Source organism: Diabrotica undecimpunctata, chromosome 8 (genome assembly GCF_040954645.1).
Source record: "Diabrotica undecimpunctata isolate CICGRU chromosome 8, icDiaUnde3, whole genome shotgun sequence".
Taxonomy (NCBI): domain Eukaryota; kingdom Metazoa; phylum Arthropoda; class Insecta; order Coleoptera; family Chrysomelidae; genus Diabrotica; species Diabrotica undecimpunctata.
Genome location: NC_092810.1, coordinates 67,871,184 through 67,894,219, shown reverse-complemented (window position 1 = coordinate 67,894,219; position 23,036 = coordinate 67,871,184). Strand labels below are relative to the sequence as shown.

Genomic DNA, 23,036 nt, shown 5'->3' with positions numbered 1-23,036 from the left:
TTTCCGGATTAAATTAAAAATGTTAAATAATCAATAAAATGATGGTAATACAGTCCTTGTTTAAAAAAATAAAAAAATTGCCCGTTTTTCATTAAAATGTCCCGGATTTCAGGTATTTTTTTTAGCCTTTGCCCGAACTCCCCTGGTCACACTGTCACTGTCACCCTAGTCATGGCTGATTTGTTCTGTGGCTGAACACTTTGAATCTTTATGTGTCTGTTCACTGTCAAAGTAACGAACAAAGAAGAAAAACTACGCGATTTTCTAACCTAATTTTCATAAAAAAAAAAAAATAATAAGGTTCATGTAAACATAAACAATAAGTTAAATACGTTTTTGTAGTTTATAGTAGTTTTAGTATATAATATGTATAATCTATGGTTGTGGGACAAAAAATAATAGTTGTTTTACAGCTTTAACTAAGTCGTTCTCATTAACAATTTATTTAGAATCTGCTATGGAACATGACAAATCTAGGTAATTTTATATCCTTTTTAAATATCATTATAACAATTTTACAAACAAGTCTGGAAAGACTTCTAGACAGGGAAACATGTGAAAACATAAAGAATGTATGTGGGGTAGACGATATTAGAAGTTGGGTGATAAACAGGAAAAAAGAGTGGAATGAAATTATTATTGACAGAATGGAAGAAAGAAGAATGGAGAGAATAGCTCGAGATAAATCGCCAACAGGACAGAGAAGTATAAGCCGACCCCAAAACAGGTGGAACTACCATCTAAACATTGCTGTAGGTAGGTGAAGTTTAAACAGGTGATTTGTCTAGAATAAAGGAGGAAGAAGAAATTTAAACAGTACAAAAGAACATGAAAAATCCTGTAGTGTATTTCAATTACTATTCTACCACCCATATTTGATTCATCTTAAATTAATCTGCATATTACTTAAACAATATATGGAACAAAAAATTATTTTTTAATATATTCAACTGTGACATCATTGTTTTTTAATTTAGTACTAATGAATGAACAAAATAGTGTGATCATACAATAAAATGAAAAGAAATGTTCTTTGAACCTTTCCTAGAATCATTTATGGAAAACATAATTTTGGTCTTTCTCTGGCTCGTCTTCCAACTGGTCCTCTTCGGATGAAAATTTTTCTGATCGTTGCATCTTCATCTTGCCTAACTACATGTCCTACCCATCGAAGGCGTGTTAATTTAATATATTTTATGTCAGGTTCCCCAAAACTTCTATATAACTTAAAGTTGTAGCGCCTACGCCACAAACCCTGTTCTTGGATTCCTCCATATATTTTTCTTAGAATTTTTCTCTCGAAACATTTAAGCAATTCTTGGTCGTTCTGTGTAAGTGACCAAGTTTCAGACCCGTATGTTAACACTGGCCTTATTAGTGTTTTATATATGAAATATATATGTATGTATATATATATATATATATATATATATATATATATATATATATATATATATATGTATATATATATATATATATATATATATATATATATATATTATAGAAAAGAAAAAAAGAAGTCTTCGCTGACTATGTTAGAAAACGGAGCTTTGAGGATTATTGGGATACGCAGAGGTGAAATAAGTGTACTCTTTTAACTGAGTTTCAAGCTTTCGAAAATGTTTATTTTCATCGTCAGGAAAAAAGTTATTGAGATTAGTATTTCTTGGATGTTACACTAACATGTGACAATTTTACGCACCACTCATAAAATGAGTTAAAAATTAAAAAATACATGTTGTAAAAAATTTTTTTAAATTGACCAATTATATAAACTGACACATAAGAAAAAGACTATTTTTATTATTATATAAGTCATATATTATTATATAATACATATAGTAATAATGTGCTATAAGAAGTAGTCACTTAACAAGTGCCATGCTTACTTTTTTAATGCTCTCTTACACTGACCTTTACTGTGCACATATAATTTCCCGTACTGACCAAGACTAATTATGTTAACACTTCAAATCAGATTTGTATCATCAAATATTACATGTAATCAAATATTAATTGATTTGCATATTCATATGAGAAACATAATTGCCTTCTGTATAGAAAACTAGGCATTTGATATGCATTAAATTTGAACTATGTTTTTTCATAAAAAATTCATTGAGCATAAATTGAATTGTAAGAAAGACAGTAGTATTTACCTTGAAGTACTATAAAGTATTGAATTAAAATTCCATCACTAGTTTTTGATTTTAGGGGTTTAAAACATATCAAAGATAAGAAAAAATACAAAGGTAATTCTACAAAAAATGCCAAGTATGTTCCTCAAAAGTCAAAACCCAATTTGGAATCAAACTGGTATAGATATGAAGATGAAGAAATACAAGATGAAAGTGTATCAACAACAGATACTGATTTTGCTATTTTAGCTGATGCTCCCATAACTAAGGTAATATAAGTATATATATTTTATATTTTTGAATTTACCCTCCAATGTCAGATGTAAGTTGTCAACAGTGGTTTTCGAGATCACCATGTATTTGGTTTTATCTATATTCATTGTTATATAATATATATATATATATATATATATATATATATATATATATATATATATATATATATATATATATATATATATATATATATATATATATATATATATATATATGTGTATGTGTGTGTATGTGTGTGTATGTGTGTGTGTGTGTGTATGTGTGTGTGTGTGTGTGTGTGTGTGTGTGTGTGTGTGTGTGTGTGTGTGTGTGTGTGTGTGTGTGTGTGTGTGTGTGTGTGTGTGTGTGTGTGTGTGTGTATACATATATACTAGGTGGTCCTTAAGTAATTGTACAAACAGAAACTGTAGATTCTGCACTTTAAAATATTATGATTTAAGCCAACTTGCTTTTATAAAATGTTGATATTAAGAAAGATACAGGGTGTTAAAGTGGAAATTTAAAATTTTATTTTTCGCTATAACTTTTACGTTTTTGAATATTTTTGGACAAAAATTTATAATTGGATGCTTTTAAGTAGGATAAATTATAATTTTATACATACTTTGATGTAACTGATAGAGGGCGCCACATATGCCACATGTGTGGCATAGATTTGCGCTTAACTTTTTTGCTCTTTAAGTTAACTCCATTTGTGTTATAAAAAATGTTAAAGATACATTATTTTTACAAAGAAAAGGTATACCTGTTAGTAACCTTAAAATTTAACAGTTTTCGAGATAATCGCATTTTATAAGTCAGCTGCATAATAATTCTTAATTGTGATATTTGTGCGGTAAAGCACTGAATACCCGTAGATAAGCATAATATTCATAGTTTATTCTTATTAAAACAACTCAAAGATGATAATGTAACATTACAAAATTTTTGTTATGGCTGCTAAATGTCTTATTGGAGAAAATATTCTTCATCTTCTTCTTTAGGTGCCGTGTCCGTATTCAGACATTGACCGTCATCATGTTTACAATTTCCCTTTTCTATCGCCTGTAGAGTTTCTATACCTATTGGCGTTGTATTACTTTTTCCCTATTGTAAAGTGCTGAAAACCCAAAATATGTGGTTTATGTAAGATGGTACACCACCACATTCTAGAGAGAAGGCTTACTTAAATATAACTTTTCCGAAAGTTTGGTCGTGACAGTCATATTCCTTGGCAATGTGGTGAGATATTGATATAATTATTTAATTTATAAAAAATTCGAAAAGAATACTTATTATTGATTACATAAATTGTTTACCCATCTTTATTAGGACAATTAGAAACTAAAGCACAGGTATTGAATAACACATATGTGTCTTGTTTCAAAATACTTTTGCTAAAAATCTAACCTTAAAGATTCAGCATTTTTACAAAAACATCATCGTTGGCCTAATAACCGATATTGTTATAAATATAGTAGTAAACACACAGGCAATTTAGTTCAGCATAATATTAGTTCGTTAGTTAATCATAATAGTCCATTTGTTCGAGATGTAATTATAGTTACTCGTAAGCTGTAACGTAATCATATAAATAAGTAATGTCATCGATAGGTTATTCCGTGTGTATATAAGTAGCCAATGAATGAGATACATCACAGTTTAATACATTATTTAACCTCTGCGACAAATAATATGTAGTTCCATAATATACCATAAGATTTAGATATGTATCCAAAAGAATATATTCATCCATTATACATTATAGCCACCACGTAGCCCAGAATTTAATCCGCTTGATTTTGGTGTATGGGGCGTATTAAAACAACGTGTCTATAAGAGTTCCATAAACATTCGCAACCAACTATGGGAAGAAATAAATACTGCAGCAGTTTCTTTAGAACCAATGATGCTATTTAATACGAGACAATCTTTTATGTAATATATTGACCAATGAATTAAAGAAAATGGTGGACATATCGAACACTTACTTTGACAAAAATTTATGTTATTTAGTTTAACTATTTCTTAATTTGGTTTGTAAACAAAATGTTTTGGTTATGACTTTAATTTAACATAAAACGTTAAATGTTTTATGTAAAATCCTATTATTCGGTTTTTTGTCAAATCCTATTATTAATTATCCTGCTGATATATTTATTTTATTTAATATTTCGTTAACTATTAACTTTAGTTAAAGGTATTTTATACCAAAATTTAGATTTATTAATGTTTTTGTCTATTTTTCTATTGTCTATTTTTCTTTCTTTGTCTATTCTTTTGTCTATTTTTCCTTCGTTGCCTGGAGTAATTGCCTTAAATCAGAATTATGCAGCTGATTTGTAAAATGTGATTATCTCGAAAACTGTTGAGTTTTGAAGTTATTAACAGGTATACCTTTTTTTTGTTAAAATAATGTATCTTTAATATTTTTATCACAAATACAAGTAACTCGAAGAGCAAAAAAGTTAAGTGCAAATTTATGCCACATATGTGGCATATGTGGCGTCCTCTATCAGCTATATCAAAGTGTGCATCAAATTATAATTTCTCATATTTAAAAGTACCCAGATGTAAATTTTTATGCATGAATGTTTACAAACATGAAAGTTATAGCGAAAAATAAAATTTTAAATTTGCACTTTAACACCCTGTATCTTTCTTAATATCAACATTTTATTCAAGCAATTTGGCTGAAATCTTAATATTTTAAAGTGTAGAATCTACTGTTTCTCTTTGTACAATTACTTAAGGACCACCTTATATATATATATATATATATATATATATATATATATATATATATATATATATATATATATATATATATATATATATATATATATATATATATATATATATATATATATATATATATATATAAATATGTTTTGGATGGGTTGGAGTCAATAAAAGGGACTATTAGGTAACTATTTTTTATCTCAAGCTTTCAATTGTGTTTACAATTATTTTCAAGAGCTGCAAATAAAATTAGTTTTGTTAATAAATTGCTGCTAAACATATTTATTTAATTGAATTTATAAATAAGTTGACACCCCGTAACAAAATACTGGTTATGTAGATGGACCAGCAGTTTAAAATTTTATATTTCGGACGTTGCCAAATATAAAGTTTATGAGATATACGGATAATATGCGTATTTTTAAATGGGACTACCCGTATTTTTTATAATGTTTTGTTACAGTTTTTTATTGCCGATGCAACATATAATCTGTTAATGGCCAATATTGCCCATTAATATCCAGAAATTAGGAAAAATATTTTTATTTTGTAATTAATATTGCTAAAAAAATTAAAGGTAGTGTTCAATATGATCACCTTGTCTTTGGAAACAGAAATCCATTCCAAATGAAAATTCATCTAAGACTTTTCTAATCGCTTCCAGATAAATTAGTGCTTCTCTTCTGTAATTCTGTCTTTCAGTTCTTGGATGGTTTATGGCCTATTTCCATATACTTTGCTTTTTAAATATCCACTTAAAAAATATTCTAGAGGTGTCAAATCCGGGGATCTTGCTGGCCAATCGATAGCTCCTCTTCTTCAAATCCAACGATTTCGAAATGTATTGTCGAGAAACTCACGAGTGCTTTGAAGATAATGAGGAAGTGCTCCATATTCCTGAAACCAAATTGATCTATTCACGAGATGAGGATTTATATCATCACAAAAAAGCCTGGCTAATTCTGGAATTATCTCCAATTATAAAAATGTCTTTGTGTTTTATAGGGATGCTATTTTCCTTTTTTTTAATATTTACGAACAGTTGTTTGACTGAATTGATTTTCAGTTGCAATTATTCTAGTAGTCTTATGAGGATCTTCAACCATCGACAAAAAAATGTACCACTTTTTGAAAGTTCTCGTACATGTCCACGTTCCTCAAATTTATGAATAATTTTATATACAGTCCCACGTGCTATAAGCGTTAGGTCTTCATACTTACTATTATTAAAAATTTCACATACCTCTTCATGTGTTCGTGTTCTACAAATAATGTAGCAAGTTAATACTCAAATTTCATAATGTTTTGGTATCATTACCTGTCACCACATCCTTTTAGTATTAAAATTTTAATTTTTTGACGCTCTGTTAAATGTGCTATTTTCAAAATATATCACAATCCATCTATCTTTTATCATACCGTTGGCGTTGGATGGTTTAAATATCATATTAACCGGATGGATATTAGAAGGATATTACATAAATTAAAATACAATAATAATCTATTTATTTTTGCCACAAAAACAAGATGGCTCATTTAGTTTTTTAAATGAGTCCCGGCCTGGAAAACTAAACGTCATTATAAGATATTTACTAATACTACATTGTAGTTCTTTCTCAATAATACAATTAATAAACTGACTTGTTGGTGACTTTATTAATATTTATTTCCATTTATTTCTGTATCCATATGTTGCATCCATACCTTTCATCTTAGTACGTAATTTTTTAATAACCTGTCTTTGATTATTATTTTAATATTTTTCTATAATCAAGCAGAATTTAAGCTTTATGTATATGGTCAGTCAATAAATTGCCAACACCATTTAACAAAGACATTAACTACTTATATTGGGATTTCCATTAAATAAATAATTTGAAATATTTTTAAGATATAGAATCACTGATTTATTTCAGAATATTACTAATTGTTCAACTTATTTTTATTTTAAGGGTAAACATTTTCAAACAAAAAGTGATAAATTGTTGGCTAGTGAAACAGAATCAACAGCAATAGATCAGTTCTTTACTCTAAACCTGGGACAGCTGGAAGAAAGTTTGATGACTATCCCCTTTTATGAAAGAATGGGCATTGATAGGAAATACTTCAGTGTAAGTTAAGATCAGATAAGTATATGATTCGCAATGTTTTTTTTTTTTGAAAAATATCATTTTTTCACTAATTGTTACTCCCTCGAAAATGTCTCACTTAATATGCTCACTGGTAACTCTTTTCTTATTGAAGCTTCTTCTTACGAATTCTTCGAGGAACTATATATGTTTTCTTTAGATCAATAAATACCATATGGGAGTTTGTTTGTGAGAGTCTTTATCCCTATATTGTTCAATAAATTAACTTGTTATGAAAATTACTTCTGTAGTTGATCTGAGTTGCATAAATCGAAACTGATTTTGTATATTTCAGATTCTTCATGCCAATTAAGTACCTTTTCCCATGTTTTCATGGTGTGTTTAAGTATGTAAGTTTTATGGCACTGTAGCTTATCCATTGTTGGGCCTTATGCATTTGTCAGTTTATAGTTTACTGACTATTATCTTGCAGAAAGATCTAGGTAGGTCCATTAGAAACGAAATGCTGAAGGAAAAACCACTCAGCGTTCGTCCATATGCGCATTAGTCTGGGAAGTCGATAAACTTGGCGCTAGATGATCTTATCAGACTGTTCTCAAACTCATGGATGCACAAAGAGAAAGCGGTAGCGACTTTTCTAGACGTGGAGGAAGTATTTAACAGCGTCTCTTTCGAGTCCGTGACGGAAGTGCTTTAAAAAGCGCATACCTTCATATGCGAGTGGACACAGGCAGCTTTAACAAATAGTACGATTGTTTTCACGTTAGGCGAATCCAGTGTCGACGTGAGGGCCGGAAATAGCTGCCCCACTGTTGTGGATAACACTGTGGAAATGCTTCTACTGCCTGGGCTATGCAGATGATCTGGCAGTAGTAGTCAGAGGGCGTTTTGCCAAAACAGTCTGCCAACGCAGATCACCTTGAGAGAGGTGGATAACTGATGCAAAGCTGAAGGCCTAATGGTCAATCCGAGGAAAACAACAGTTGTTACCTTTACTAGAAAAAGGACACTAAAAGATTTACATCCACCGATGCTCAGGCGAGTGGAGATTCCATTTGCCAGTCAGGCCAAGTACCTAGGAATACTATTTGACTAGAAGCTGACTTGGAATCCAAACATCAAAAATGTTACATAGAAGACAGAGAACAATGATTCTTGGCAGATGTAGAGGACTATGTGAAAAGAAATAGGAACCAAGTCCAACAATGAACCCTTGGTTATACATAAGGATTATAAGGCCTATGATGACCTACGGTTCAGCAGCATGGTGGATCAAGACACAACAGTCTGGGGCGATTCGGGTAGTGACACAAAAAAACTTGCTTGGTTGCATCAAGCACAATAAACATTTTAACATCACACTGCCGAAGAGTGGAAAATCGGTGCGCCAGTAATGGCAAATTTAAGTTGGGATACAGACGACTCCAAAACTGATGAAGGTACAGGGACTGGTATATATAGCACCAGACCAAGGACAGAAATCCGGTTAAGCTTGGGAACATATGTCACCATATTTGTGTGCTATGTAGAACACTATTTGCCTGAGTTTTGGACACTTCACTTTGTAGAACACTCATGGACACTGTAGTCTCAAGAATTTAAGTCGTATGGGCTTGACGTAAGAGGATATTTATCGGTTCTGCCTAGAAGAGGAAACGGCTCTGTACGTATTGTGTGTAATAATAAAATGATTGATGGTATGATGATGTAGCTTTTAGGCTTAGTTGGTAAATGAATACATTTTAATTCACTTTGCATTATTTTATTGATTATGTTTATAGAATCGAATATTAACCGGACACAAAGAATGTAAACAATAACAAACTATTGGTTAGCGTGATTCATAGTTACTTAAATATACCATAATACTACAATGATTATATCTTGGTACACCTTATTTATATGTAGTAACACAGTAACAAATCGTGTGGTGACAATATCAGTTCAAGTTCAACTCGAGTATTAAAGATTTATATTAGAATAAATTATTTATGTTATTATAAGAATTTTGTGTTTAATAATTAAGGGATTACCTTACTACATGAGGGCCTCAACAGGCTGAGGTATCTAGAACAGAGAGGAAAAACCAGAACTATCAGTTTATATGAAAACATCCCTCTTAATGCTATGTAACCTCATTAAGAGGATAGGGCTGGATGAGGAGCTTTAAGTGACAAAGGAAGAACAATAGATCAGTAAAAGATCGCATGCATGTCAGATCAAGATCCGCCATAGTCTGTAATCTGTATTATCTTTCAATCCCTACATTCACGTATATATTCTTTTCTTGACATAAAATTGAAGCAATTTAATTTGCCTACCACATTGGGTGTCACTTGTAACAATATAAATTGATTATAGGGGGTTGAAAGGGGGAACTAAACAATTATTGGGCTGGAGATAAGGTAAGCAAATAAACTGAAACGTTTGTGAACGGCTACTCTTGTTGGAGAGCTGGGTCGTAAATAAGGTTTCTTTATTTGAGGAACTAGGAAACTAACTACACCAAAAAAGAATTAAAAAAAATACAGAGATTTCCTGGGCAACAAACACAAGAAGATTCCTAAACTATTTAAATTGGACGCCGTTTAAAAAAATCCTTACTGAATAGAAAGAAAGGCTTTTCTTTCCTAAAAAAGTTTTAAGGCTGAAAATCTTTTTAAAGGAAATAATTAAAAAAAAAATTATTTTCAAATTTATGAACAAACCTTACATTGGCTCTATTTGTAGCAATTTAAACAATTATTATAAATCAAAATATCCTAATTTTGATCAACATTACTTACATTGGGTTTAACCTTTAAACAAAACAGAATTTAAAATTTTGTTTATGTACCAATTGACTGAAAAGGATAATACTGACTGTCATATGTTGAAATGAAATATCAAACTTTTTTGAATTATTAATTAAGTATTAAGGTTAACTTTATTTAAAAGAAAACTGAAATATGACAATTAGCTAATCCATAAAACTTATAATTTTATTTATTTATAATTTTTTAATTTGTCATGAAAGCAAATCTTTGTATATTAATGAAAAATGTTTATTTTACTTAGAAAAATTTTAACAAAACCTTGCTTCACTGGCTGTGTATTTCCTTTTAAATTATTAATAAGTTTATTACCTTGGAATTGGATACAGATCAAACACTCTGTCCCACACAAAATGCAAATGATCTGGGGTGATCCATGGAGACACAAAATGGACAAATCTTGGGGAGGTCAAACACTGAATTTGGCTTCAGATTATCCTGGATGATAACAAAATGTATTCTTCAAAACTCGGCTGCTTAATTCTTACTTAAAACCATGTGGACTTCTTAAAACGTAGGAAATGCTGTTTTTCAAAACTCTCCTCATGGACTCTTGCATCCAACAGAATGGTGATTAACTAACTCACTGAATAAAGACTGCCAAATAGCATTTTGAGTTTAAATTCACCTCATAACTGATGAAATTAAGCAAAAAATTGCCGTTGAAAACTATATGCCGAGATCTTATCTGTCCCGACCCCAAACAGCTTCTTCTTTAACTGCTACTACACTTTACACTATTTTTCGATGACAAAAACCAATAACGAATAACGGAAAAACAATAACGAATTTAAAAAAAAATCTGAACTAAACAATGAAACTAACTGCTTTGGCGGTTCATCGTGGAGTAATCTCATTCTTCCAAAAAATTCTCTTCCCCGCATCACCAACCTAAATGGATATTTATTTGACGCGCAATATTAGGCGGAATCAGTATCAAACGAAAGCAATTTGTGTTATTATAAACAGACAAAAAGTGTTTATATTATCAATCTCAGCGACGTAAAAATATTGAGAATATTTTTCGGCGTTTTAACATATACGAGGTTAAACGAAATGCTTCAATACAATATCCCGACTCCAGTGAATCAAGCAAAACTAACAAAAATCAAAAACGATTCCAAGTTCTATCTGTTAACGAAAGTTACTGGGACTGCCAGAAGTCTTACATCAACACATAAAAAGGCCTAATCCTTCTATTTGGTCTAATAAACTATATTAGAAGACCACACATATGTCAACTCACATATAGGAATGCTGCTGGAAACGCTTGAAGTCTTACTTCAACAGAAATATCCAAGGATACAAAAATCCAGGTCGCGTGATTCTACGTCCTAGAGGATATTTCAAAAAAATCACAAAATAATATGTTCCAATACCATTAACATACATCTACTACTGACAACATCTGACCACACAAAGACACAGAATTAACAGACAGAAGGAAATAACAATACTTTCGCTCTATATTACTAACAAATCGGCTTTAGCCAGGGACAAACGAAGTCATCCTTATTTCCTCCCAAATCATTATTTCCTCCTACTTGTAAAACAAAAGACAAACACGGACTACAAAATACAGAAAACATTTTTTTTTTTTCGGGAAATAAAAAAATTTTTTATAGTACCTGGACTATGAAACAGAAAAAAATAAATTTATTACAAATCTCCTATATCTGTCACCAACCCGTTATTATTGTTATTATAAACAGACTAAAAGTGTTTATATTATCAATCTCAGCGACACAAAAAGATTGAGAATATTTTTCGGTGTTTTAACATATACGAAATAAAACGAAATGCTACAAAATAGTCTATTTGGGAAAAATTTTGTTCACTTTTGTGTGTTGAGTTTCGTTCTTTCAAAGGAATATGTTAACAATCGCCATATCTAGCGGTATTAACAATCCTAACATATTTATTATCTCCATAATTTTTAGTTCCAAAGTATGGTCCTCCATGTATCGCTTCATATCCTGCGTTACATTTACCAACTTGTACTTTAAAATCACCTATTCTGACTCTCTCCTCTGATGAAACATCTCTAAGTATGCCTCTTAATCATAGAAAGCTTTTCTTTTATTTTCTAATGGTGTTCTACGTCCTCTTACATTTTTCTGTACAGTTCAGAATCTCTACTGTAAGGACTCTCTTGTCAGCCAATGTGTTGTTGCCCATATTCCACCACTAGGAGACACGTATTTTATATGGGTGGTTTACGGTGATGGTGTTAGCAAAGTACAGCATTACCCGACACCTGCTTACATTTATTTGTAAGGACTATCTGTAAAGAAATCTGAAATATGTAAAGGTTTGTTACAGCAATTCATTAAACGAATTTTCGTTCCAGCACATACAGTTCATAATTATTTTTTTTTGTACATTCAGTTCATAATAATTCTGAATTAATCTAAAACCGTTCAATTGGTCCTTGGTCGGTTACAAGTATTATTAGTTCGCAAATTTTAATGAACTTTAAAATATTTTATTACAGTAATTTTCGGCTGTTTTTATGTATTTGAAATAAACTACATTGTAATACATATTTTTGTTTGAGATTATATAATAATTAAAATATTTGCTAGTTAAATAGTTATTTTTAAACTTAAATAGAAATACCTAATAAGGCAATATAAATAAATAAATTATTATTAGCACGTTAAATTTTAAATCGATTCAATAGACTTATTGTGGTAGATTCCGAATTTGCCGGAGGATTAATTATACAGGGTGAGTCATGAGGAACTGAACATACTCCTACCTTGTATGGAGACCCCTATGAGGAATAACAAATGACCATTAAAGTATCTGTTTAATCAAGAACTTTACGAAACAAATTTCTTATTCTTCTACCTTTATATAAGCAAATTTGGTTGTTTATTGGCGGATTGTTGCCTTTATTGAAGATAGTCACATCGTCTCTTGTCTAGTAGGCAGATACTTCTTCTACCACTTGGTGATTGTAATTCCACTGATGTGAATGTTCCATTAATTTTTTTTTTGTTTAGTGACCTCTATATCATATTTTGTTCTGATCTCGTCACTCCTTATTCAGTCTCTTAGCGTGTTCCCTATAATTCTTCTCAGTATTCTCATTTCTGCTGTTTCCAGCATCCTCTGTGTTTTGGCTGTTGCGGGTCTTGTTTCTAATGCGTGGTGGACCTATACCGGTCTTTAGATTATTGATTTTATCTTGATGTTAATGTGTCGGTTACATCATGTAGTGTTATTAAGGCATTCTGCTTATCTATTTGCTCTTTGTACTTGATATCTTACTTATTTTTCAATGTCTCCATAGCTGGGCAGTGTAACCCATAGGAACTTTATTTCCATTACTTGTTCACTGTACTTCCAGTTTACATCTTATTGGTTCTTTACTGATTATTTTTGTTCTAGTTTAAATTGTCATGTTAAATTATTTTGCTCTTGTGTTAAACCTATGAACTAGTCTTTGAAGACTATTTTCATTTTGGGCTATCAATCTTACATCGTCTGCGTAACAGAAAATTTTAATTTCATTGTTTCCCATTGTATCCTCTTTCTTTGTTGGCGATTTTTATGATTTCATCCATGATTATATTGAATAGGGTTTAATAAATCCCCCTGTTTTATTCCATTACCTGTATCTATAGCTGTCCATCTATTCTAACTTCGATTTTGTTGTTTTGGTAAACGTTTTTAATTGTTTTCATAATATGCAGCAGAATTCCTTCATTATACAAAAGATGTATTACATCTTTAAGTCTTACTCTGTCAAATGCTTTCTTCAAGTCGGCTAAACATAAAACTGCGGGTCTATTGTATTCTAATGATTTCTCTGCAACCTGTTTTTTGACGAATATTGCATCTGTACCTTCCTGTACGGAAACCTTGTTGCATATATCTAAGTTTATGAGCCGATTTTCTGTTCTTTAGTTTTTCAAGTGTTTTTTGTATTTTTTGCTTGTTTATGTGAACTTCTTCGTTTATGGCACGAATGTAGGCATGTAAGCTAGATATTCCAAATGCTTCGGACTTCTATAAGAGTTGGAAGTAATTCTTGAATTTGATTTTCAATTGCTCTACGTTCGTCTTTTATTAGTGTTTCGCTTTCTTTCGCATAAATAAATTTGACTTTATTACAGAATCTTGGTGATGATGGCCGAGAATTTTTCCATATGATCTCCTGTAAATTATATATATATATATATATATATATATATATATATATATATATATATATATATATATATATATATATATATATATATATATATATATATATATATATATATATATATAATGTGTGTGTGTCCCGAAAGGTTTCCATGTTTACCAGTAACGCGTGATCAGTGTAGTAGTTTCTGGGGGCTTGGGAGACTGAGACCTCGGGCGCCCAGAAGAAGACATTGAAGAAATTTCCATGAAAGTTTTTAGAGATCTACCACCAATAGTACTTGATTTTAGAGAATGACTTGCCAATATCATATCGAAAGTTAAATATCTGTTTAGTCATAACCAAATCATCAAAACTCATCTTCGCAAAGTTGATGTGCATTTAGGCACCTGTATGAACAAAAATAAAATATGGTAAGAATCGCTCAAAATCGTAAGAAATATTAATTGTATTATGAAAGTGTACTAAATAGAGAATGGTTTAAGACCATAAGCACAACTGTACCACACTCGACAACATAGTATAGCTCTAAATGAATGTTACGTATGACAAAAAAAACAGTTTGAATGACCTATTTTGCATTGTGTATCATATATTTACAAACACATATCTGTCTATATTTCATATATTAAAAAAATTGATAAATACCTCTATTTGTCGAATCCATCACAAAAAAGCACTTAAATCGCGCAGAACACCAAGAGATATGTACATACGTTGGAGTCAACGGTCACACTGAGCGGCCAATCGTCTACCGGAAAAGGGTACAGGTAGTTTCGCCCTTTGTTTCTAAAAGATCCGCCCCGGGTGGGTCTTTGTTTTGTGTTATCAGTTAAAATATGTATTTGAATGTCGAAAGGAAGTTCTTAAACGTAGATTTAACAATATTATTTAAATATCTATTGTCCTCCTAGACTAGTCAAATTGGGCACTGTGCAACGTAGCAAAAAAAATTACTAAATTTACTAGACAGTTGGAACTGGGATCAGCGAACCGACTATTGTTGTCCAACCTAATTTGACGTTTTCACTTTTTCTTTGTCTCTTAAGGTGCGCAGATATCAATAATCTTCGTTTTAAGTTGTTAATTTCTTGTTCTCTTGTGGTTAGTGATTTTACATTCCACCTACCTGCTCGAGGAATATTTTTCGTTTTCCTTTTTATTGCATTGATTATAATCGTTGAATCCGTCCTCTTTCGGGGCATAACCCTGTCTCTATGCGCAAAATATTTAAAGTCTATAAGTAGGGTGCTAACCTTGCTGAATATTCCCTCCTCCTTTATCCGGGCTTGGGACCGGCAACGGTACTTTTCGAGCTGCTCGATCCATCCAACAGCACTGCAGGCGGAGTTCAAAACAACAATGGTGTAAATGAAATCACCCCAGAAGTTTTAACAAACGCTTGGAAACAATTTAGAAATAGAGTGGAGAGATGTTTTGAACGTGGTGGAGGCTATGTCGAATAGTAGTTTTTTATTTACTGTTTGTTTTTCTGCATTATTCGTTATTATAATTTTTGTTAAATTTACTGTTGTATGATAATTTCAAATGTCATTGCTTAGGTAATGACGTAAACGTCGCCCACTAGATTGTTGCCATAAACATCACTCGCTAGATTATTATTAAATTTCCGAACTTACTATATATGGCTTGTTGTAACTCATTCTTCAGTGCAAGGTGTTTGGAAAAAGAGAACCAGGGAAAACAATATCTTGGCTTCAAAACTTAAGGAAGTGGTTCAATACGTCTACTACCGCACTATTCCGAATGACTGCCACCAAAGTTAGGATAGCCATGTTAATCGCCAACATCCGGAACGAATATACATCGTAAGAAGAAGAGATAAAATTGATCATAAAATGAAGCAGGTTTTAAAAACTTTTTATTTATATAAGTTTTAAGTTTAAGTCAAAATAATGAAGTTTCTCGTATAAGCCCTAAAGAACTACACTGCTAATATATTCCTAGACCTAGAGTACACTTATGGTGGTAAAGGTACATTATCATTACAATCTCTTTTGTGTGTCCTGTCGGTTTTTTTGACTGCGGACTTGATTCTATTAGCTGAACTCAAATTACTCCAAAATATCTATTATACTTATGTATTTTAGAATATTATTAACGTGTTTGATAATAATGATTTATACTTGTTTTACTCACACATATTATATCAGATTATATCTTTTGACTTTACCGGTTTTACGTTTTGCCAAATTAATAATATTTACATATTTTTCCAGGATGCTTTGAAACTAGACTAATACAAAATTATCACTGAAATATGTTATTTTAGAAATAAAATAATTGCATTATGAAGCTAGACCTTTACACCCAATAAAGATCAAATAAAATTTAGATTATTCTTTCTATTTATAACTTGATATCTAAATATAGCATTAAATTTACTTTAGCATAAACTGTTAATCATTATATTTCATAAATAAATAATTTTATTTAATGTGTTATACCTTCAACATTTACCTAACAAAATATTGAATATCTGTAGAGGAGAGGTCATATATTTTTTTCTTAACCTTGTAAGTTTTTTTAACTTTTGTTTAGCGATAAAATTTTGATACGGTATAATATTTCTATAATTTTATCATTAAATTTTGTATTCTCTACAGAATTATGAGTATGATTCAGCTAAAACCCATTTGATAAGGGGTCGATATAAAAATTGAACTCATCCGTTTTTTGTAATCAAGTATTAATGAATATTTACTTTAGCAAGGTTTTGAAATTACGTTCTTGTGGCATGTCTAAGTTAAATATCATATTATTGGTTGTGATTATCAATCAAAATTGACATTTTGAAGATTGACTAGGTCAAGCATGTCATATAAAAATTGACATTTTGAAGATTGACTTGGTCAAGCATGTCAATTTTGAATCAATAACAAAATCTTTGGTTATTTTTCAGAATTTGTATAAAAAAACCTTTTTTGAGCACGATTTCCAGAGTGGAAATCGAAACATCGAACATTAGTTATTTAAAAATGTGATTATCGTCACAATCGCAACCACTAATTGTGGCTTAATCCCAAAAAACTTAATATTTAGAATATTTACTTGTTTTATTGAATGTGTTTTTTATTTCCTTCATTCTGATGTTGGTCCCCTATTTTATGTTCTTATTTTCAATTTTCTTATTCCTTCACATAATCATCATCCTTCTCTTTGCCTTTATCCCTATGCGAGGTCGTATTTTCTCATTAAATTTCTTCCAATTAAGTTTCTATCTTGGGTCATTAAACTATACTGTCTCATTTTGGTATCAATTGGTAATCTAACCATCCTTAGACTTCCCCGAACATTAGGCTTACCATAATTATGAAACTTTTAACCAGGAGAGTGATTTTTTTATCTTTTTATAAAAATCGTGGCATGTCACATTAAAGGTTACAGTACAGTAGTACTTGTATGGCAGTACAATATGCGACCGACCAAATATGTTTCATCATCGAAAAGACACACTCTTAAAGGAGCAGATGTGGCTGGTAGATACAAAATATATTGCACCATTTTTACCAGGTTGGGAGCATTGAGCATTAGTGAAAATATCTACATAGTTGAACCTATTTGTTAACATACTCAATTTGCATTCTCTTCTACTTCCATTCTTCATTTTTTGATAATATAAAAGTTTTAGCAAGTGACAACTCGTCAAAAAGGTTATCAGTATTAATTTTTTGTCAATCCTCAGAACCTTTTATTGTGTTTATAGTTTCAGCAGATCATTCGATCTCGTCCCATTTCAATACATGATTCAGTGCAATCTCTTAGAAAATTTTGGATCCTCCTAAACTGTCTTCTCACAATTCAATTTACGAAATGCACCGTCAAATTTATTAATATCCTGGTTACCACCAAGTTTCCTCTTTAGTAACTGTTTCGCTCATTAATGCACAAACCAAAAATATTATTCATCCGTCTCACATTCAAATAGAATAGAAAAGAATAGAAATATGCTTTATTGTCACTGAAAATTATTGAACAATTTTATGGACAAAGCTAAAAAAAATCAGTCAAAAAGTATAAAAAGTATAAAACAAAAACAAATATAATAAAAAAACAGAACAATACAATTTTAAATTAGTAAAATTATTGTATCACTTACATAATTTGTACAGACAACAACAAATGAGACAAATTTTAGCCACTGCTGGAGACACCCAAATGTAATTATAAACAATACTAGTTTTGTTTCTTTGTTATACATTAAGAAACTCGTCAACTAAATAACATGGTCTTTCAGAGAGATAGATTTTTGTCATCTTACGAAACTTAATGAAAGATGTTGCGCATTTATTTTTTCTTGGAAGGTGATTATAAAGTTTTTTTGCACTATATAGAATAGAATTCTTTACTAGCTGAGTGGACGGGATCGGTAAATAAACGTTACAATCCGAATTTCTAATGGAGAGCCGTGATCAGGTCTATTGGGAAAAATGTTTAGATGCTTGCGAATCAAACAAACCGTTTCCAAAATAAATAAAGAGGGAAGCGTCAAAATTCCGTGATTTTTGAAGTAGGTCTTGCAATGAGTTGTTTGTTTGAGACCAAATAGATAACGAATTGCTCTTTTTTGCAACTTAAAAATAGTATCAAATTGGGCCGCTGTACTAGAACCCCAAAATGGAAGCCCATATCGAAGATGGGACTCGAACAATGAGAAATATGCCATTTTGATAGAAGATAAATTTAGTTCCTTCGAAACAGATCTTATTGCAAAGCAAGCTGAGGCTAGTTTCTTCCTTAAGGAGTCAGTATGCAAGGACCATTTAAGATCGCTGTCGATAAGAATACCTAGAAATTTCACGGAATTAACAATACTGATTTGGCCCTCATTCAAAAGCAAGGGTTCAATGACTCCTTTATAAGATAATGCTACTGTCTTATCCACGTTAAAGCTAAGTAAGTTGGAGTCTGACCAAGCCTTGATTATAAGCAAATTAGCGGTTATAATTGAATGAAGCGTTTAAATATTAGAGCTGCTCCAAGTAATACTGGTATCATCAGCAAATGAGAAAAATTTTCCCTTTAATTTTCAAGTCAGTGATGTCATTAATGAAAAGTAAAAAAAGAATGGGACCTAATACTGAACCTTGCGGTACTCCACACTCAATGCCTTTACAACTAGAGTCGGTGTCTTTTATTCTAACCAATTGTTTCCTACCTATCAAGTAAGTTTTGAACCAATTCAAAGACACACCCCGAATTCCATAGAAAGTTAATTTTTTTAATAGAATGTCGTGATTTACGCAGTCAAAGGCTTTGGAATAGTCGCAGAAAACGGTGGCGGAGGAGAGGTTACTATTTAGTGATAGATATACCACTAGTACATTTATTAGACAAAAAGCCGAACTGATTTTGCGATGAAATATTATGTTTAAGGAGAAAGGGCATAAGTCGAACTTTTATAAGCCTTCCAAATAAATTTCGAATTGCACGAGGACAGTTTTCTTGGAAAAGAAAGTATCATTTAAAACTCTCGCTTCGAATATATTTCGATTTTTTTCAATTACTGGCAACAGAGAAAGAAATTTGATACTTCCTTGTTGGAGTAGGTTTTTATATTCCATATCTACACATTCACAGAATTCCTTCAATTGCGTTACACGAACTGTATAGATGTCAAATTTTTATATATTTTGACAACTAGTGCCGGAATTTCAATTGACAAACTATCTACAGCATTTTGAAGTGCACCAGACACGTGTGTACAATATGTGCGCCACATCCAATTCCTACAATGTTTACAACGAGTACTTGTTTGAACCTGCTGTAAAAATCCTCTACTGTTGTCATATGTCCTTTTCTTTGTTATTAAGTATATTCTGTGATAATAAGTAGTTTCAAGTGTACAACTTCCAATGGTAAAAAGTATCTAACAATAATAGGTGCCTGTTGTACAATTTTTTTATTTGAAGTGTCGTTGGTAACACTTACAAAAAAAGCCTTCTGTAAATCGGTGTGTAATGACACAGACAAATGACAAAGTATCAACACATTTAAAATTATCGCTTCACATTTGGTTCTCGCTGTTAGGTTCTTTAAATAATGTTTGGAAAATGTCTTAAGGATTAATTTTATTTTATATTAGCCGTAATGTTACAGACATAAAAAGGTGCCATACCTTTTTTATTACACTTGACTTACATTATTATCCTATGACACATGACAGTTGTTACTGAAGAAAGGAACTTGCTGTCATTGTTGCCATCACAACATTTTAAAGGTTTGCTCCCAAAATTGAGTGTACTCTAACACTCGCAATTCCAAATTTTTATTCAAAGAATATTGATATCAATTTCGACGTACAATCAGAACTTATATCATGCATTGCTGTGTGATTAGTGAATGTGGCCTTTTCAGCTGTAAAAGTAAAATCATTTTTAATGGGATCATCATTTTTAAAAACTGATTTAATAGATGAAGTATTGAAGTCGACGTTACACTAGCCTTATGTTTTGCACACTTCAAGTTTGATCTTTAATATCTGTTCGCCCACTGTGCTGAATTGAAAACTCGAAAAAAAATTCTGGCATTTCACTTTACTATCGTCTCTACAAAGCTTTTTATAAAAGGATAATATTGTTGCAGTTCGCTTGTGAATTTACAATTTATTTTCGACATTTTAAGTCAAATACAGAAATAAAATAAAAAAAGAGCGTGACACTTCGTGAGTGCCGACAGAGATGAATACTTCTTATAGCGTGTTATTAATATGTATGTTAATGAAATAATATGTCTGCTTATTACTGAATTGTTAATATTTTTTATGGATAGGCTGCACATTTAATTTCCTTAAAATGTAAAAAATCTTAATTTTTTCTTTAAAAATGTTGTTTAATGATTTCAGTAATTTTCAAATTTTTTAAAGTATAATACTATATCATTTATTCATTATGTAAATTTTCATTATTATCTTGTATTTATGCATAATTATTTCATTTTGATTATCATTATATTCTACAAACAATCATGAATAATGGCAGGATATAATAATTAATTTTCATTAAAAACTTTCCCTTTGTAAAAATTTCTAAAATAAACTTTTGTTTTATTTTAATTAATTTTATTTAATTTTATTTATTTATATTTTAGTTTTAGTTAATTTTTTATTTTTTTATCGTTTTAATTAATTTTATTTGATTTTATTTAATTTTAGTATAATTATATTTAATTTATTTTATTTCATACAAATATATTAAAATTAGCCAAATCTATCCAGTTGTTTTGTCCGAATTGTTATACAAAATATATTATATAAAAGTATAATAAGTGTATTATTATGCATATTACGGTATACTGCAAGGTTATAATACCCTCTCATTTTTTGAGTCACGCTAAATAGGATTTCGGGCCGTGCAAAACATCATACCGATCGATAAGAAGTATTCACTAGAAAAACAAGATTAAGAGCCATACCTCACCGGGACCCCATGGCAGCATAGCCAGCGACGTTTCCAATTAATTCTTTTAAAATGAATGGCAGGTAAAGGTAAAGGATTTTGACAAGAACTATGACCTTGTAAATATTAGGTAAACTTGTGTACTGCATCGGCATGACTCATAGCTCTTGTCAAAATCCATTTCCTCTACCTCACTTGGCGACCACTTCGCGACGGGCCCGAATTGGAGGCGTCGCCGGTGTCTACAGTTCCTCTTGTGGCGACTGGCTACCCTGGCCACTTGACGACGATACCAGCAATATAAACGAGAGTGTACGTACCATCACTCATTCAGTCGCCAACTACTTGAAAAAATAGGAAGCAAAATGAGTTTTGATAGAAAAAGATTTATTGTAGAAATCGAAAATCGCCCATGTTTGTGGAACAGTGCGTCAAATGATTACACAGATCGCAACTTAAAAATTTAATATTGGGAGGAATTAGCTAATATTTTTCAAGATAAAGAAGAAATGAGCAACCAAGAGAAAAAACAACTATGTAAGTACAATAATTTATTACCATTTTATAACATAAAATATATGTTAATTATTATAATGTAATAACCTAAGAAAAAAAATTTCTAACCTAATAATCTGTGCTCTAATTATATATTTCGTATTATAACAGATTTATCATGCATTATTATATTAGGTATAATAAAATAATACATAATAAATCTGTAATAATAAGAAATATAATATAATTAGAGGACATTAAGTTATTTAATGTTTTCCTGAACAGATATTAGAAAGATTCAAAAAAGGTAATAGGTAGTTATCCATTTCTGAGCCCTATATACCTATTATACATTTGTTTCTTGCCATGGCAGTGGGTGATTAACAAAATAGTCTGTCAGTTTGTCTCGAAATGTAAGTGCTGTTCTACCTCCTCTATTTCGTTCTTGATCTGTAACAGTTTGGAACCCCGGTATCGTCAAAGTATCGTCGTATGAATAACCATCTCTTGACCGTACAAAATTGTGCAAAATGCAACATGTCTTTACTATTTTTTTGCTAATTCTATATGTACATTCAATGGTCTGTGAAATATTCTCCACTTATTGGATAATATACCAAATGTACATTCAATGAAAATTGTTTGCTTGTAACTAAGATTGTATCCTCCATATGGTCTCATAAGATTTTCGTATAAACCAAAGGCTTCATCTCCTGCTACCGTATATGGAATGTAGTCACCATTTCCTAGTGGTGTGGCTTCAGGAATATTTAGAGAATTGCTAACAAGGTTCTGGTATAAAGAAGTTTCTTTGAAAATTCCCGAATCACTGCTTTTTCCATATCCGCTCCGATGTCTACATCGGTGAAATTGTAATTAGCATCACATATTGCAAGTAAAACAATGGAAAAGTAATTAATAAAATTATA

The 23,036-nt window shown here is 30.9% G+C and overlaps 1 protein-coding gene across 1 annotated transcript in view; it reads left to right on the top strand.

Moving 5' to 3' along the window:
* Window positions 1-242: 242 nt before the first annotated feature.
* The window catches only part of Aven (Apoptosis and caspase activation inhibitor), a 35,021-nt gene continuing 12,227 nt past the window's right edge, over window positions 243-23,036 (top strand). The window contains exons 1-3 of the mRNA XM_072541516.1: window positions 243-477; window positions 2,215-2,407; window positions 7,088-7,246. Coding sequence (XP_072397617.1) covers window positions 458-477; window positions 2,215-2,407; window positions 7,088-7,246 — 372 coding nt within the window. The 5' untranslated portion in view covers window positions 243-457. The remainder of the gene's footprint in view (window positions 478-2,214; window positions 2,408-7,087; window positions 7,247-23,036) is intronic.